This window comes from Salvelinus sp. IW2-2015, linkage group LG32, assembly GCF_002910315.2.
Source record: "Salvelinus sp. IW2-2015 linkage group LG32, ASM291031v2, whole genome shotgun sequence".
In the NCBI taxonomy this organism is placed as follows: Eukaryota; Metazoa; Chordata; class Actinopteri; order Salmoniformes; family Salmonidae; genus Salvelinus; species Salvelinus sp. IW2-2015.
In genome coordinates this window covers 12,829,240-12,847,225 of record NC_036871.1, presented here as the reverse complement: position 1 = coordinate 12,847,225, position 17,986 = coordinate 12,829,240, and the positions used below count along the sequence as shown (strand labels likewise).

At 43.4% G+C, this 17,986-nt stretch overlaps 1 protein-coding gene across 1 annotated transcript in view; it reads right to left on the bottom strand.

Moving 5' to 3' along the window:
• dpydb (dihydropyrimidine dehydrogenase b) overlaps positions 1 to 17,986 on the bottom strand; it is a 159,742-nt gene that overhangs the window by 53,811 nt on the left and 87,945 nt on the right. The window contains exons 14-15 of the mRNA XM_023976995.2: positions 7,208 to 7,372; positions 4,824 to 4,892 (exon numbers count right to left, since the gene is read on the bottom strand). Of these exons, the coding sequence (XP_023832763.1) occupies positions 4,824 to 4,892; positions 7,208 to 7,372 (234 nt within the window). The remainder of the gene's footprint in view (positions 1 to 4,823; positions 4,893 to 7,207; positions 7,373 to 17,986) is intronic.

Sequence of the window (17,986 nt, the reverse complement as noted above, 5' to 3'; positions counted from 1 at the left end):
AGAATGAGCCAATTGTAAGATTGGGAATTGAACCGGATTGAACCTGGTTGGTTAGCTACCTGCAGATTCATGCAGTGTAGTAACGTTATGAGTTGGATTATGGTTCATTGTTAGCTAGCTAGCTAGCTACATGTTTAAACAAAAAGACTTCACTATCAAGTAACCATTTCACTAACACCTCGTATCCTGTGCATGTGACAAATAAACTTAGATTTTATTTGATGTAGTATGTGTTACCAGAGACAGTAATGTGAAGAACATGACCTGCGCCAAATCAAATTAGGATTAACATTAGGCCAGACAGTATCCAAGTTCTAAAAATTTCTCCGGAAGAATGTCCTGCTTTGTTTCGTCACACTCACAACCAAAACATTTTTCTGTAATTGGCTCGCCATTAATTTGTAAATAATCATCTTTTTGTGAGTTATTTTCCTTAATAATCAAGGCAAATGAGCGAAAGTGAAGATGTTGTCAGCTATGATATGGTCATTATTGAACTGGCCAAGCCAGCTAATTTAAACATTAGCTAGTTAGCTAACAAGCTAGTAACGAACCCAAAGATAGTTAGAAAGTTGCTTTAGTGAGCGCTAACATATACTCATGGCTTATGCATACTGCTTGATATTAACTACAAACTTAATTAGTATATTAAGTGTATATAAAATACACTAGAATTAATCTATATTTGGACCACCAGCTTGGATATGTCATTATTTATACTTTTTCATAACGACAACGCATAAGTTTGATGTCAGACGACAAGAGAATGTTCTGATGACATTGCGACAACTGTCAAAAGACATATTATAAACCACCTTAGTCTTGAAATCGTTGGTTGTTTACATGCCTCAGTAATCCAGGGCAATGAGATAAACTGTAAATACCATTCCCTAGCAATGAAATACTATGCCACTACTACTGCTATTATCAATGATCACATTGTTTTTAGCCTTCCTGATGCAAACACAACAGTGTTGGTTTCACATCAATAACCATGAGTTCAATAGGGCTATGTGAAGTGACAGAGCAAAGCTGAGAAGGAACGATAGAAGAAATGAAAAAACATTTTATGATTTATTCCCTCTCTCATTACACTCTCTCTCTTTATCTCCCTTTCTCTCTCTCTCCGTTACTATCGCTTTCTCTTCCTTACTCTCTCTAAGAATAGTAAGAATAAGAAATAAAAGTAATTAAAGAGCAGCAGTAAAATAACAATAGCGAGACTATATACAGGGGGGTACTGGTACAGAGTCAATGTGCGGGGGCACTGGTCAGTTGAGGTAATATGTACATTTAGGTAGAGTTATTAAAGTGACTATGCATAGATGATAACAACAGAGAGTAGCAGCGGCGTAAAAGAGGGGGAAGGGGGGGCAATGCAAATAGTCTGGGTAGCCATTTGATTAGATGTTCAGGAATCTTATGGCTTGGAGGTAGAAGCTGTTTAGAAGCCTCTTGGACCTAGTGTAAGACTAGGGTGGCTCTAGTCTTTGACAATTTTTAGGGCCTTCCTCTGACACCGCCTGATATAGAGGTCCTGACCCCAGTGATGTACTGGGCCGTTCACATTACCCTTTGTAGTGCCTTGAGGTCGGAGACTGAGCAGTTGCCATACATGGCAGTGATGCACCCAGTCARGATGCTCTCAATGTGCAGCTGTATAACCTTTKGAGGATCTGAGGACCCATGCCAAATCTTTTCACTCTCCCGAGGGGGAATAGGTTTTGTCGTGCCCTCTTCACGACCTTTTATCGTTAGCTTGGCCATAGTTAGTCTTGTGATGAGTATGACATCCAGGAACTATAACACTCTTAACTGCTCCACTGCAGCCGCCGCTGATGAGAATGGGGCTTGCGCGTGTCCACTTTCTTGTAGATTCACAATTCATACCTTGTCCTAATTTTCCCACCCCCCCTTTTGTCTGCCGCCTGAGTGAGAGTATTTCTCCTACGGCACCAGCATACGGCCAGGACTCTGACCTCACCTCCCGTATAGGTCTGTCTCTCTATCGTTTCTGTGATCAGGCTACCTCTTGTTCGTCACAAACTTCAATTAAATGATAGCTGAGTCGTGCCTGCCGGCACGTCACATGGTATGAACAGGGACTACAGGAGGCCGCGACTGAGCAACTTCACCCTGAAGTGCCTCCTATTGAGATCATTGCGGTGTTTATACCTACCTTACCACCTGGGGGGCGGCCCGTCAGAGTCCAGGATCCAGTTGCAGAGAGAGGTGTTTAGTCCCAGGGTCCTTAGCTTATTGATGAGCTTTGAGGGCACTACAGTGTTGAACGCTGAGAGGTAGTCAATTAATAGCATTCTCACATAGGTGTTCCTTTTGTCCAAGTGGAAAAGGGCAGTGTSGAGTGCAATAGAGATTGCATCATCTGTGGATATGTTGGTGCGGTATGCAAATTGGAGTGGGTCTAGSGTTTCTGGGATAATGGTGTTGATGTGAGCCATGATCAGTCTTTCAAAGCACTTCATGGCTACAGACATGAGTGCTACTGGTTGGTATTCATTTAGGTAGGTTACTTTAGTCTTCTTGGGCACAGGCACTATGGTGGTCTGCTTGAAACATGTTGGTATTACAGACTCGGACAGGGAGAGTTTGAAAATGTCAGTGAAGACACTTGCCAGAAGGGCAGCGCATGCTCGCAGTACACGCCCTGGTAATCTGTCTRGCCCTGCGGCCTTGTGAATGTTGACCTGTTTAAAGGTCTTACTCACATCAGCTGCAGAGAGCGTGATCACACAGTCTTCCGGAACAGCTGGTGCTCTCATGCATGTTTCRGTGTTATTTGCCTCGAAGCGAGCATAGAAGTAGTTTAGCTCGTCTGGTAGGCTCGTATCACTGGGCAGCTCTCGGGTGTGCTTCCCTTTGTAGTCTGTAATGTGGGGACGATGTCATCGATATGCTTATTGATGAAGCTAATGACTGATGTGGTTTACTCCTCAATGCCATCTGAGGAATCCCGGAACATATTCCAGTCTGTGCTAGCAAAACAGTCCTGTAGCTTAGCATCTGCTTCATCTGACCACTTTTTTATTGATCTAGTCACTGGTGCTTCCTGCTTATATTTTTGGTTGTAAGCAGGAATCAGGAGRATAGAATTATGGTCAGATTTGTCAAATGGAGGGCGAGGAAGAGCTTTGTATGCATCTCTGTGTGTGGAGTAAAGGTGTTCCAGAGTTTTTTTCCCTCTGGTTGCACATTTAACATGCTGATAGAAATTTGGTAAACCAGATTTAAGTTTCCCTGCATTAAAGTCCCTGGCTACTAGGAGCGCCGCCTCTGGGTGAGCATTTTCTTGTTTGCTTACAGCGGAATACAGCTCATTCAATGCTGTCTTAGTGCCAGCCTCAGTCTGTGGTRGTATGTACACAGCTACAAAAAATACAGATGTAAACTCTCTAGGTAGATAGTGTGGTCTACAGCTTATCATGAGATAATCTACCTCAGGCGAGCAATAGCTCRAGTCTTCCTTACATATCGTGCACCAGCTGTTATTTACAAAAATACATAGTCCGCCGCCCCTTGTCTTACCAGACACAGCTGTTCAATTTTTCCGGTACAGTGTATAACGAGCCAGCTGTATGTTGATAGTATCGTCGTTCAGCCACGACTCCTTGAAGCATAAGATATTACAGTTTTNTTCCGGTACAGTGTATAACGAGCCAGCTGTATGTTGATAGTATCGTCGTTCAGCCACGACTCCTTGAAGCATAAGATATTACAGTTTTGAATGTCCCGTTGGTAGTTTAATCTTCCGCATAGGTCATCGATTTTATTTTTCCAAAGATTGCACGTTTGCTAGCGGAATGGAAGGAAGTGGGGGTTTATTCAATCGCCTACGAATTCTCAGAAGGGAGCCTGCCCTCTGGCCCCTTTTTCTCCGCCTCCTCTTCACGCAAATCTCTCTCTCTCTCTCACTCTATGATTTATTCCCTCTCCCTCTCCCTTACTCTCTCTATCTTATCCTCTGACTCCCTCTCTCTCCCTTACTCTCTCCCTCGTTCTCTCCCCCTCTCAATCTCTCTTCCCCATCTCTCCCTTGCTCTCTTTCTTTCTCTCTCTCTCTCTCTCTCCCCCTCTTTTTATCTCTCTCTCTCTCTCTCCCCCTTCTTGTGAACTCTGTTTGGAAGATCGACAACATTGTTCCAAAAAATGTTTGTATGAGATTGAGAAAAACTGTAAATACCATTCCCTAGCAATGAAATACTATGCCACTACTACTACTATTATCAATCATCACAGTGGTTTTAGCATGCCTGATGCAAACACAACAGTGTTGGTTTCACATCAATAACCATGAGTTCAATAGGGCTATGTGAAGTGACAGAGCGAAGCTGAGAAGGAACGATAGGAGAAACGATAGATTTCAGAGGCAAACGTCCACATCTGAGGAGAAAAAGAACACAAAAAATAGTTTTATGATTTATTCCTCAGTTTGTGAGCACAGTGGGTTTCTGTTGCCTCTGAGACGTAAATCCGATGTTATCTAATGCAAATTTAATGTAAGAAGCTGCTTTTTCTCAAAGAGACCAATGAGGCTTTAAGCCATGAATATGGATGCCGGTCTATTTCAGAGTGATACTCTTTAAGGTATCTGTTAAAGCATATTTTTTTTTACATATTGACATGCATGTTTTTAGAGAAGACAAAGGAAGTCATTTAAATCCATTTGATTGGTACAAAACAGTTGGCCCAGAAGAATGTGAATGGATCAAATTGAACAGTCCCTTCCTTGACTCTTTCTTCAAGTCCAGCCCTGTAAAGTCAGGTTATATTCTGAAACAACAGACAACACAAAATGGACTCACCTCTGCCATTTTAGTAAGCTCAACCCAGTCGGCTTTGTTGTAACCACACATGATGCTCGAGATGACAATCTGAAGAAGGGATGATGAGAGAGCGAGAGGAAGAGAGAGAGAAGAGAGGAGAGAGAGAGATTGAGGAAAGCGAGAGGGAGGACGATGAGAGAGAGAGAGGAGGAGAGAAGAGAGAGAGAGAGGAAGAAGAGAAATGAGATAAGAGGAGAGAGAGAGAGAGGATTAAGAGAGAAGGAAGGGAGAGAGAGAGAGAAAGAGAGAGAGGGCAAGTAACAACTGTGATTTCACCTGCTGTGCCTTATCTTGTCTGAGAGCCTGAGAACACATAGTGGTTTCAAAGACTACACAAACATCTGAGAGAATAACAGAGGAACAATATAATGTGTCTTTCGCCCATCAGTCCTCCGCACTCAATCCTCAACGGTCCTCAGTCCTGTTGTGGAAACTATAATCTACCCATAAAGTAGGGGAGATATAACTCTCCCTTTCATTGCTTTGGATTTTAAAAGACACAAATAGGCTGATGTGTCCACAATGCACAGAGGGACATGCCTGCCTGTGATATAAGTGTGTGTTTGATTTTATAGATCCTGCATCTTTCCGTGTCCGTATTGTTGGAGACTTGTGATAACCCTTCATCCTCTTTACCATGGGAGTCGGCTACTGAACTGCAAATATTGATTACGGGCCAGTTGAAGTGGAAATGAATAGCAAACAATGCTACGTTTCTCCCCCTGATCCACTCTCAAGTGGCACATGCTACGTACAGTGGCCAGACTATTGTTGGGAAAAAGTCTTTAGTATCTATTCACATTGTTTGAAGACAGAAGGAAAGGGACAAGACAGACAAACGTACATGCAGACGTGCCGACAGACAGACTGACAGGCGGTGTGCACTGCAGTAGAACCGTTCTAGCTGAACCCCATCCCGAGGAGGCGGTTTATGGGGTAGAGTGAATTGCAGCGATAGTGGGGCATGTGTCTGTCTGTTTGTCCGTCCATCCTGCGGCTTGCCTGTCTGTCCGTCTGCCTGTCTGTCTGCGAGGAGCAGAGCAGAGCCAAGCCTAGCAGGGGGATCCTCCTGTTATCTCTTTAATAATGTAGTAGTGTGAGTAAGTGAGCCCATCCACCAACACCCTCTACACTGCCTCTCCAGGGACCCCCGGCAACACGGCAACTGTCAATCACCGCTGATATGGAGATATTAGAAGAGGGGAGGATGGGGCTGCACCTTTTCACTTTCTTCCCGCTCCCTCTTTCTCCCTTATTCTGCCTCTCTCCTGCTCCCTCTCCCTCTCTCTCTCCCTTTCTTTCTGTCAATTTGTCCCTATGTTTCCCTGTTAGTCTCTCTTTCTCTTCCCTTTTTTACAATTCCATTCCTCAGGTGCAGCAATATTACAGGCATGCCCGCTGCCTGTAAAACCTGACACGCACACAGAGACCACTCCACTCCACAGTCTCAATCAGTCCCTGCAAGGGAGAGGTGTCTCAATCTCCCCAGCCCCTACAATTTCACATCATTTGGGGAGGGATTTTGCTATTAATCACTCCCCTTCTCTGAGTATTCATTTTGCMGAGCGGAATACACCGGTGACCTTTAACCTCCGGGAGGCACGCGCTGGGATGAGTTTGGCTCTGCCTTCACCAAGGACGCCCTTCAAAGCAACCCAGGTGGACCGAGGATGGTAACCCACAAGGTCACGTCATGTTGAAGACGAGCGCAGAGAAAAACAGGAATAATGAATGGGAATAATGGGGGAGGGAGAATGGCCTTGACCTCCCTGAAATCAATGAAAAAAAATTAATGGATGTCTCTCAATGGGAGCTACATATTTATGTTTTACTGCGTTGGTAAGTAATTTGGGGAGGATGGAACAAGGGGATGGGCTCTGGCAACCAGGTAAAGGAAATAACAGGAGGATGAAGGTCGGAAGAGGTCAATTGTGAAGAGGATTTCTGGACCTGAGCTTGGTGTGGAAGCACAGCAGTGTAATACAGTGTAATCACTGTAGACTAAATGGGACAGTCTGACATGAATATACAGCAAATACCCCTACAGGAAACACAAATAATCCCTGAGGAGGTGGGTATTATGTTCAATGAGACAGGCTCACTGCATTTTTCACTGTAATTCATTCTGGACTAAATAAATGTTTGAGTGACATTTATTTAGCTGAAAAAGATTGGTTGAGTCTTCAAATAGTAAACTACCGAACCGAACCAAGCCAAACGGAGCTGTGCTGTGCTGGCCTGGTTACACATCCACCAAAGTTGTTACTGGAAGCAAGCTGAAAAGACTATGTGAGAGTATCGTAGCACAAATCGGTTCCAGTAGATAGTGTGAAATGGGCATCTGTGGAAAAGAGTGAACTCACATTCTTGGGGAAGTCTGTCTTCAGCTCTTTGACACCCTGGCACCAGTAGGCAGCTGTCTTCTCACTGATCAGTTCGATGTTGAGGAAGGAGCCCTGTCCGGGGCCGAACACATGACCTGACGTGGTGCCACGCACGATACGGGGAGAAACATTAGTCACCAGGTCCTGTGGGAAGAATCACAGGAATGAGAGAAATGACGCTCCAAGAAACAAAATGGCTGACTGTTTTGTTAGGTCAGGCCAGTGATGGAACGAGCGAGATTGATCCATTACCATGAGGGCCAGGATTTTTTCCTGGCAATAACTGTTCAGTATAATTCGGGCTGTGGTGGAATTATTGTAATCAAAAGGAGAGACTTTTAGATTTCTTCAAAACAATCAACTTTATTATTTAATTACTGCAGTAATGGAGCTGGTCGGTAATCACCCCTGGATGTGATCACTGAGAACTCAACGAGCTGGTTCGAGGCACAGCATTTTATAGCAAAGTCCATCCTCCTTCAGTCTACATGACAAACAACAGATGTATGGAATGGGTCACAMGGTTAAGATTTGCATGAAAGATACTTATAATTCACAGCAGACAGTATCTGCTGTAAAAACAGTTGTCATTGTGTAGAAACCAGGGTCTGTCCCCCAACTCCATCCTGGAGCCATCTCCCCCTGGTACCCCAGTACAGAAACATTAACTCATGTTCTGGAATGCGGTATCACCCAAAGACATTGTAAATCTTCTAGAGGCCCATCCTCAGTAGAACACACACAGATGAGCGTTCTAACAACCACTTATTCTGTTGCATAAAACAGCCATTTGATGCAATAACAGCCTTATAACATAATCTTGTAATTTCTACCATAGGGCTCAGAGATTTTCCTTGTCAGGCCAATTGGTCAACAAAATCTCCTGCTAACATGACTCATCTGCATGAACAACATGACATTACATCTTATGAATAGGAGGGAGGTGCAATGTCAATATTTGATAACTATAATGTCACTTAATTGTGAAGCTTCAATTGTGAATCTGAATGTCATGTTTGATTCAAAGCCAATGAGAAGAGCTGTTGAATCTAAAGAAGTACCACTCATATTCATGATATACAGTTACTTATAAATTCACCACAGAGACATTGATTTTTTGAAGATGTTTCATTCTGCTCTGGTTACTATTACCAATTAGTAGAAACCAATTTGCATAATCAAATTTTAAAAAACGAGTCCATATCAAAGATTGCAACAATAACACACTAATAGATGTAATGATATTTGGTTTATGTAGTATCTTTAGATAGAAGAAAAATGTCATTAATGATAGAAAGTAACGCAGACATAATCTGCAGTAGGTTTATAATCCTAAACTCCTAAACCAATGCTATCGTGGCGAAAATTCAAGAGAGCATCACAGGCAACAGTAGAATTCATTGTGATCACGAATTTGTTTCCCTGTGACATCTGCTGTGTTCACTGCTAATAGCTGGGCTTTATCCACAGGGCAATGTTTGAAGGATTTAGCTCAGCGCTGCACTGTGAGTTCAGTCAACTATGAAGGCAGCTCCTCGCTAGCTAACCCTGATGAAGTGCAAGACAAGTCAGGACAAATTGTTTGAAGTCGGCGAGTAGAAAGGAATACGAATGAGATTAGATAAAGCTCTGGACAGACGTGGGAGCCACGTCTTTCAATGAACAAATACGGAATGATGGGTGAAGGGTTCGGTGCGTTTGCACATACGGAATCAATCACATAAAATAGTAAAGTAATCCATAACGCCAAAACACATAGGCTAGGCTACAGTACCACGCACGCACGCACGCACGCACGCACGCACGCACGCACGCACGCAACGCACGCACGCACGGCACGCACGGCACGCACGCACGCACGCACGCACGCACGCACGCACGCACGCACGCACGCACGCACGCACGCACGCACGCACGCACGCACGCACGCACGCACGCACGCACGACGCACGCACACGCACGCACACGCACGCACGCACGCACGCACGCACGCACGCACGCACGCACACACACACACACACCACACACACACACACACACACCACACACACGTAATACATGCACCTGTGAAGAAAACATAGCCAGTAATCTCTGTAACAACATCAAATCAAATCAAATTGTATTTGTCACATAAGCCAAAGGGGGAGCGACAATGTAAAATAGTCCGGGTGGCCAGACTATTTACCACCAATCCACATGTACTACGGTCCTCAACAAGGATTTAGATACTATAGGTTACCGGGTCCATATTGTCTGGTTTTCTGCTAACCATTGGGCTATAACAACAGTCCAGGTCAACTAATCAATCCCCACAACCTAGCACCTTTATGAAAAGACGTGATAAAGAGTGCTCAGATATCACAGCCACGGCTCTAGCTCCTCCAACACAGAGACAACCAAAGATTGGCCGTCGGCCATGAGGAGGCACATTCCAGGTGATTACCGAACAGCGGTTAGTTACACGGTCTCTTCCCTCAAGACACTATTCTTTCTTTCTGCAGGGAGGAGAAGCGAGAGAGAGAGAATGATGGAGAGAGATAGAGAAAAAATAAAAATATACGTTTTTCAGTTGCACACCGTGCGGCCCTGGCTATTTTTAAAGCTGACACAGAAACCATTCGACCACAATTATCTCTATTACTACATCCATCATTATCGCCGGAGGGAGGGATGTACGTGGTCGGGGGTGGTGGTGGATGCTAGTAAGTGAACAATTCTCTCTCTCCCTCTCTCCCTCTCTCCCTCTCTCCCTCTCCCTCTCCCTCTCCCTCTCCCTCTCCCTCTACCTCTCTCTCTCTACCTCTCTCTCTCCCTCTACCTCTCCCTCTCCCTCTACCTCTCCCTCGCTCTCTCGCTCTCTCTCTACCGCTCTCTCTTTTTCTCTCTACTCTCTCTCTACCTCCCTCACTCCTTTTTCTCTCTCTCTCCTACTCTTCATGGCGAGTTTAAATCCCTCTCTTTCCCCCCTCTCACCCCTCTCTCTTTCTCTCTCTTTCCCTTACTCTCCCTCCCTCCCTCTCTCTATMTCTCTCTTACTCTTCATGGCAAGTTTAAATCCCTCTCTTTCTTCTCGATCTCTCTTGGCAGATGTTTTTAGTAGTCCACTTGTTGCCCTGTCCTGCCCTGTGCTGGTGGCTGACTTGCCAGCCGGGTCAAGAAGAGCAAATGGAACATCACACAGCTCAATCATACCTTCAGCTATAGCTCTGGTGCCACCATGTTYTATCTATAGGTTAATCACCATGACCCTGGATTGAATGTTAAGCCATTTTATTMTATGTGACATTAGAGGGAGGGCAGCGGGCATATAATATATTGGGAGGTGATTCTATCTACTTTGTTCTGATTTCTTTGGTCCAGACAGGGCAAGTGACCTGCGTGTTAATTTACTTAGTTTTTTTTCTTTCTATTTGCCACTTTGATCTATGCATTTTTCATAAACAATCTGAATCTAATCCTCCTCCCATTTGTCATCTTAAGTGGTTTCATGACCCTGTAAGTTCCATTTAGAGGGAGAGGCATGCATACTCACGGTCTGGGYAGAGAACAGAGTTCCTAAGGGCTGTGGCAAATTGCTTTCAATATCTCGTTTTTCTCTTTCAATCAGAGCCACTACAGCGCAGCAGCTTTCAGTGCCTGGAAAGGCATGTCTTGGGTATGACCTAAAATTGTCATCTTTTAAAATCAGTCCCTTTATCACTCTGGGAGATGCATTCATGCTCCCTGTGTTTCAAACTTTTCTGGCTCATTTTGGAAATATTCTGAGATATTCATATATTCGGAAACTATAGGCAAAGAAATGCATCTAGGAATGCCATTTTGTGGCGAAGTACTGAAAGTGTACAATTGAGCTTCACATATAATATGAAGCGTTTTCTTGCCAAACACGATGCAAAACTAAAAGGTAGCAACAATAACAACGAGAGTGTACTTTGAGTGAAAATGTCATTTTGTGACCTACTTCCCTAACGGTGTTATAAACAGAGACATATTATGGGCAATTTAAACAATTAAAAATGCCCTCCAGCGATTGTTTAACTTTTTTCTGTTGAAAAGTGATATCCCATTGAAGTACTAAGTCATTTGAAAATGACTGCAAGAGAAATATAAGTGCCCTTGCCAAAGGGACTAAGTGGTCATAGTTAACACATTAGACAGAATGAACACATGCTGACTTCAGTGATAAAAAAAAACAAAGAATAAATAACATCGCTGAATTCAACCCCTCAGAAGGTAAATCTCAGAACTACCCTTCAAAAACAACGTCAACGAAGTTTGTGTATCACGAGATAGGTAAGTTTGTCCTGAGAATAGTAAACCAAGATTGACATGATTCTTTTTTATTTTTTTATTCATGTGATGCAAATAATGAGCTTCACACAATTACCACAAACAACAAGCAACCAGGCAATAAATTAGCTTCTCGTACAAAGAAGGCTAAACTCATAAAAATAACACCCACTGGTAATATACAAGCATTAAAAAGTTTTTTGTTACTGTAAATCTATAAAGTTTTGACATCTATAAAGTTCTTCCCACACACTGGTAAGTAGGCAGACTTTCACAAACATAGAATGACCAATTACATAAATCTCTCATCTGTAAATTTAGACCTGCTTTTCTCATAATGATTTAAGTTTCACACATAAACTATGAGACAGGGTTCAGCTGCTAGACAGAGTTTTAATTAGCAAACAAAGCGATTTAACTCTTCAGTTTTCAGGGACATGGAAAAAGTGACCCTTACATAAAGGGCCCTATTTTGACAAGGCAAGAAAGGCGCTAGATCCTAATACGCAGTGCTTGTAGTGGATTCTATTGAGGTGCCTAATTCTGTGGTGTGTGTGTGCGTACGAACACATTTTCTTCTATGTATTTAGGTAACGCTATGGAGTTACCCCGGCCTGTACCTGAATACCCGTGCTACACCAGCAGCAGAGGCCTCTGGGAGGAGGAGGAGCCACCCACACTGCATCCCCTATGAGATCACACATAACAAATTGGCACTAATTTCAGGAAGATGGCCRCCTAGTCTCTGGCCCTGTATCGATTTCCCGCCTCCTTCTGCCTTCTGGACACATGCAGCCATCAGGGACAAAGTGGGACGATGCTCACTGCTCACGTCTGATGAAGAGCAGGCAGCAGACGGACAGTACAGATGGGAGAGGCTTGGCTATAAATAGGGATGACATCTAGAAGCCGGATGGTTGACTGGAGAACAACACTGAGATCCCACCACCAGAAACGGAAATCCTTAAGGGGTCAAGTTGAATTAAATACGAATAAGGATACGTTATACATTTAAACAACCAGGCGGAGGTTGAATGAAGAGAGGATGAGCTTCGTATCTATCTTATATGCACGGATGGTAATCCTGACATAGCGTACGGTACGTTTTCATTCTTGAGTTTGAGGGAGTTCTTGCTACCTATGACTGAGAAGTATATGTTCATTCTAGAGTATGAGGGAGTTGTTGATGACTATGAGTGCAGAGATAATTCCACACTATTGTTACCTTCTGAGGGCGGCCTGTGTGACACTCTTGWTGTTTGCAATATCTAATTTGAGATACACATACAGTATTTCATATTATTGGTTGGAGCAAACAATATCTATTATTGTTTCTCAGCCCTGCCATCCTCTGCCTTTCCATATCTCTGCAGTGCATCTCACACTTACCCCTGTTTCTTCTGCCTATCAATGACAGTTTCCTATCTATACCACCTAGCTACCACCCAAAGAGACACAACAACGGGAATGAATCCATTCACCAACCACTGCCTGCTATTCTAGGCGTACCCCTAATTAAGCATCTAGCTTAATTAGACAATTTACTGGGTAATTAGTAGGCAATTARCTGACATCTCTCTGATCTTTGCAGTACTGACTGCTTTGACAGCTCGGGCTCTGTGATATACGCTCTGGGTCCTCGCCAGCCTATGGCCATTTTCACTTATACTGCAGCGCAGTGGGGCGGAAATGGCACCTTGGTGCTTTGCCTGATTAAATATAATGTAACTGCAGGGGATACACATCTGTTTCATGGCCTGGAACATCCTTCCCATCCCATTTCACCGGCTCCACCGGGAACAGTTTTGACCACTGTTGACAGTCTGACAACGCCATCAAGAAATGCCCATGATCATCCAGCATAATTGTGCTGTAATGACAGGGGAGATGGGTAGACGAGGAAATGTAGAACCAAGCACTAGGACTTCCAAAATGSCCTTTTAGGTACGTTAATGTTGGGAGGAAACGTCTTGATCCTTACTCATGTGATCATGTAGGTTGATTCTTTGACCTGTCTATGCTGTGTGTGCGTTTGCATTATTCAGTTGCATGTGTGTGAGAGACTATACTATACTGAACAAAAATATGAATGCAACATGCAACAGTTTCAACGATTTTACTGAGTTACAGTTCATACGGCTGAAGTCGGACGTTTACATACACCTTAGCCAAATATATTTAAACTCAGTTTTTCCACAATTCCTGACATTTAATCCTTGATAAAATTCCCTGTCTTAGGTCAGTTAGGATCACCACTTCATTTTAAAAATGTAAAATGTCAGAATAATAGTAGAGAGAATGATTTATTTCAGCTTTTATTTMTTTCATCACATTCCCAGTATGTCAGAAGTTTACATACACTCAATTGGTATTTGGTAGCATTGCCTTTAAATTGTTTAACTTGGGTCAAACATTGTGGGTAGCCTTCCACAAGCTTCCCACAATAAGTTGGGCGAATTATGGCCCATTCCTTCTGACAGAGCTGGTGTAACCGAGTCAGGTTTGTAGGCCTCCCTGCTCGCACACGCTTTTTCAGTTCAGCCCACAAATGTTCTATAGGCTTGAGGTCAGGGCTTTGTGATGGCCACTCCAATACCTTGACTTTGTTGTCCTTAAGCCATTTTGCCACAGCTTTGGAAGTATGCTTGGTGTCATTGTCCATTTGGAAGACCCACTTGCGACCAAGCTTTAACTTCCTGACTGATGTCTTGAGATATTGCTTCAATATACCCACATAATTTTATTTCCTCATGATGCCATCTATTTTGTGAAGTGCACCAGTCCCTCCTGCAGCAAAGCACCACAACATGATGCTGCCACCCCCATGATTCACCGTTGGGATGGTGTTCTTCGGCTTGCAAGCGTCCCCCTTTTTTCTCCAAACATAATGATGGTCATTATGGCCAAACAGTTCTATTTTTGTTTCATCAGACCAGAGGATATTTCTCCAAAAAGTACGATCTTTGTCCCCATGTGCAGTGGCAAACCGTAGTCTAGCTTTTTTGGGGAGGTTTTGGAGCAGTGGCTTCTTCCTTGCTGAGTGGCCTTTCAGGGTATGTTSGATATAGGACTCGTTTTACTGTGAATATAGATGCTTTTGTACCTTTTCACAAGGTCCTTTGCTGTTGTTCTGGGATTGATTTGCACTTTTTGCACCAAACTGCGTTCATCTCTAGGAGACAGAACGCGTCTCCTTCCTGAGCAGTATGACGGCTGTGTGGTCCCATGGTGTTTATACTTGTGTACTATTGTTTGTACAGATGAGCGTGGTACCTTCATGCGTTTGRAAATTGCTCGCAAGGATGAAGCAGACTTGTGGAGGTCTACAAGGTCTTGGCTGATTGAGGTCTTGGCTGATTGTTTTTGATTTTCCCAATAAGTCAATGAGGTTGAAGGTAGGCCTTGAAATACATCCACAGGTACACCTCCAATTGACTCAAATTATGTAAATTAGTCTATCAGAAGCTTCTAAAGCCATGACATCATTTTCTGGAATTTTCCAAGCTGTTTAAAGGCACAGTCAACTTAGTGTATGTAAACTACTGTCCCACTGGAATTGTGATACAGTGAATTATAAGTGAAATAATCCGTCTTGTAAACAATTGTCATGCACAAAGTAGATGTCCTAACTGACTTGCCAAAACTATAGTTTGTTAACAAGAAATGTGAGGGGGGGGGGTTGAAAAACGAGTTTTAATGACTCCAACCTAAGTGTATGTAAACTTCCGACTTCAACTGTATAAGTAAATCAGTCAATTGAAATCAATTCATTAGGCCCTAAGCTATGGATTTCACATGACTGGGCAGGGGCACAGCCATGGGTGGGCCTGGGAGGGCATAGGCCCACCCACTTTGGAGCCGTGCCCAGCCAATCAGAATAAGTTTTTCCCCTCAAAAGGGCTTTATTAAAGACAGAAATACTCCTCAGTTTCATCAGCTGTCCCAGTGGCTGGTCTCAGATGACCCCGCAGGTAAAGAAGCTGGATGTGAAGGTCCTGGGCTTGAATGGTTACAAGTGGTCTGCTGTTGTGAGGCCGRTTGGACGTACTGCCAAATTCTCTAAMATTWCTTTGGAGGTCGGCTTTTGGTARATTTKGGRAAACTAACATTMAATTCTCTGGCAACAGCTSTGRTGGACATTCCTGCAGTCAGCATGCCAATTGCATGCTCCCTCAAAACTTGAAACATCTGTGTCATTTTGTTGTGTGACAAAACTTCACATTTTAGAGTGACCTTTTATTGTCTCCAGCTAAGGTGCACCTGTATAATGATCATGCTGTTTAATCAGTTTTTTAATATGCCACACCTGTCAGGTGGATGGATTATCTTGGCAAAGGAGAAATGCTCACTAACAGGGATGTAAACAAATTTGTGCAGAAAATTTGAGAGAAATAAGCTTTTTGTGCGCATGGAACATTTCTGGGATCTTTTATTTCAGCTCATGAAACATGGGACCAACACTTGTTGCATTTTTATTTTTGTTTAGTGTATATGTTCATGTGTGCAGTCTGCGGTAAATCCATGTTCTAAAGAAACATATCCACCTTTACTATTGCAATCATTCAGTTCGATTTGATGAATCGCAAGGGGAGAGGAAACTTGGATATGTTTGTGTGTGTGGGGTGAGAGTGGTGTCTCATGAACTCCAGCCAATGACCCGCACATGAAACAAAAACAAACTTAATTCATTATCTCTCTGTTTTAAACCTGTCGATGAAAGCCGCTCATGACTCCAGTTCAGTTTGATCAGTGAGACCTCCTGGATGGGAGCCAAGGCAGCCCGTCATTTTGTATTATTTGTATTTAACCTTTATTTAACTAGGCAAGTCAGTTAAGAACAAATTCTTATTCATAATGACTGCCTACCAAATGGRAAAAGGCCTCCTGCGGGGACGGGGTCTGGGATTAAAAATATAATAAAAATATAGGACAAAACACACGTCACGACAAGAGAGACACCACAACGCTACATAAAGAGAGACTAAGACAACAACATAGCATGGCAGCAACACATGACAACAACATGGTAGCAGCACAAAACATGGTACAAACRTTATTGGGCACAGACAACAGAACAAAGGGCAAGAAGATAGAGACAACAATACATCACGTGAAGCAACCACAACTGTTTCCATGATTGAGTCTTTGCATGAAGAGATGGAGAWAAAACKGTTAATTTTGACTGTTTTTTTGCAGCTCATTCCAGTCGTTAGCGTTAGCTGCAGCAAACTGAAAATAGGAGTGACCCAGGGATGTGTGTGCTTTGGGGACCTTTAACAGAATGTGACTGGCAGAACGGGTGTTGTATGTGGAGGAGGAGGGTTGCAGTAGGTATCTCAGATAGGGGGGAGTGAGGCCTAAGAAGGTTTTATAAATAAGAATCAACCAGTGGGTCTTGCGACGGGTATACAGAGTTGACCAGTTTACAGAGGAGTATAGAGTGCAGYGATGTGTCCTATAAGGAGCATTGGTGGCAAATCTGATGGCCGAATAGTAAAGAACATCTAGCCGCTCGAGAGCACCCTTACCTGACGATCTATAAAGCGTTTAACACAAAATCCTGGGAGGGGCCAGCTGAGTATAAGACTGTATCATCTGCATATAAATGGATGAGAGAGCTTCCTACTGCCTGAGCTATGTTGTTGATGTAAATTAAGAAGAGCGTGGGGCCTTGGATCAAGCCTTGTGGTTCTCCCTTGGTGACAGGCAGTGTCTGAAACAGTAGATTTCTGATTTTATACACTGCACTCTTTGAGAGAGGTAGTTAGCAAACCAGGCCAAAGACCCCTCARAGACACCAATACTCATTAGCCGGGCCCACAAGAATGGAATGGTCTACTGTATCAAAAGCTTTGGCCAAGTCAAAAAAATAGCAGCTCAACATTGCTTAGAATCAAGGGCAATGGTGACATAATTTAGGACCTTTAAGGTTGCAGTGACACATCCATAACCTGGGAAACCAGATTGCATACCAGAGAGAATACTATAGACATCAAGAAAGCCAGTTAGWTGATTATTGACAAGTTTTTCCAACACAGGGCAAAATAGAAATTGGCCTATAACAGTTAGGATCAGCTTGATCCCCTCCTTTAAATAAAGGATGAACTGTGGCTGCCTTCCAAGCAATGGGAACCTCCCCAGAAAGGAGAGACAGATTAATAAGGTCAGAGATAGGCAATGATAGGGGMAGCAACCTTAAAGAAGAAAAGGTCTAAACCATCTGACCCAGATGTTTAAGGAGCTCCTGTAGCACCTTGGAGTCAGTGACCGCCTGCAGGGAGAAACTTTGTAGCGGGGCGGGGGAAAAATAGGGAGGAGCATCGGGGCTAGTCGCATTAGAAGGGGTGGGAGATKAGGAAATGTTGGACAGGCATTGTGGCATGGCTGAGTCAAATAGGAATCCTGACTTAATGAAGTGGTGATTAAAGAGCTCAGCATGTGCTCCTTGTCAGTAACAACCACATCATC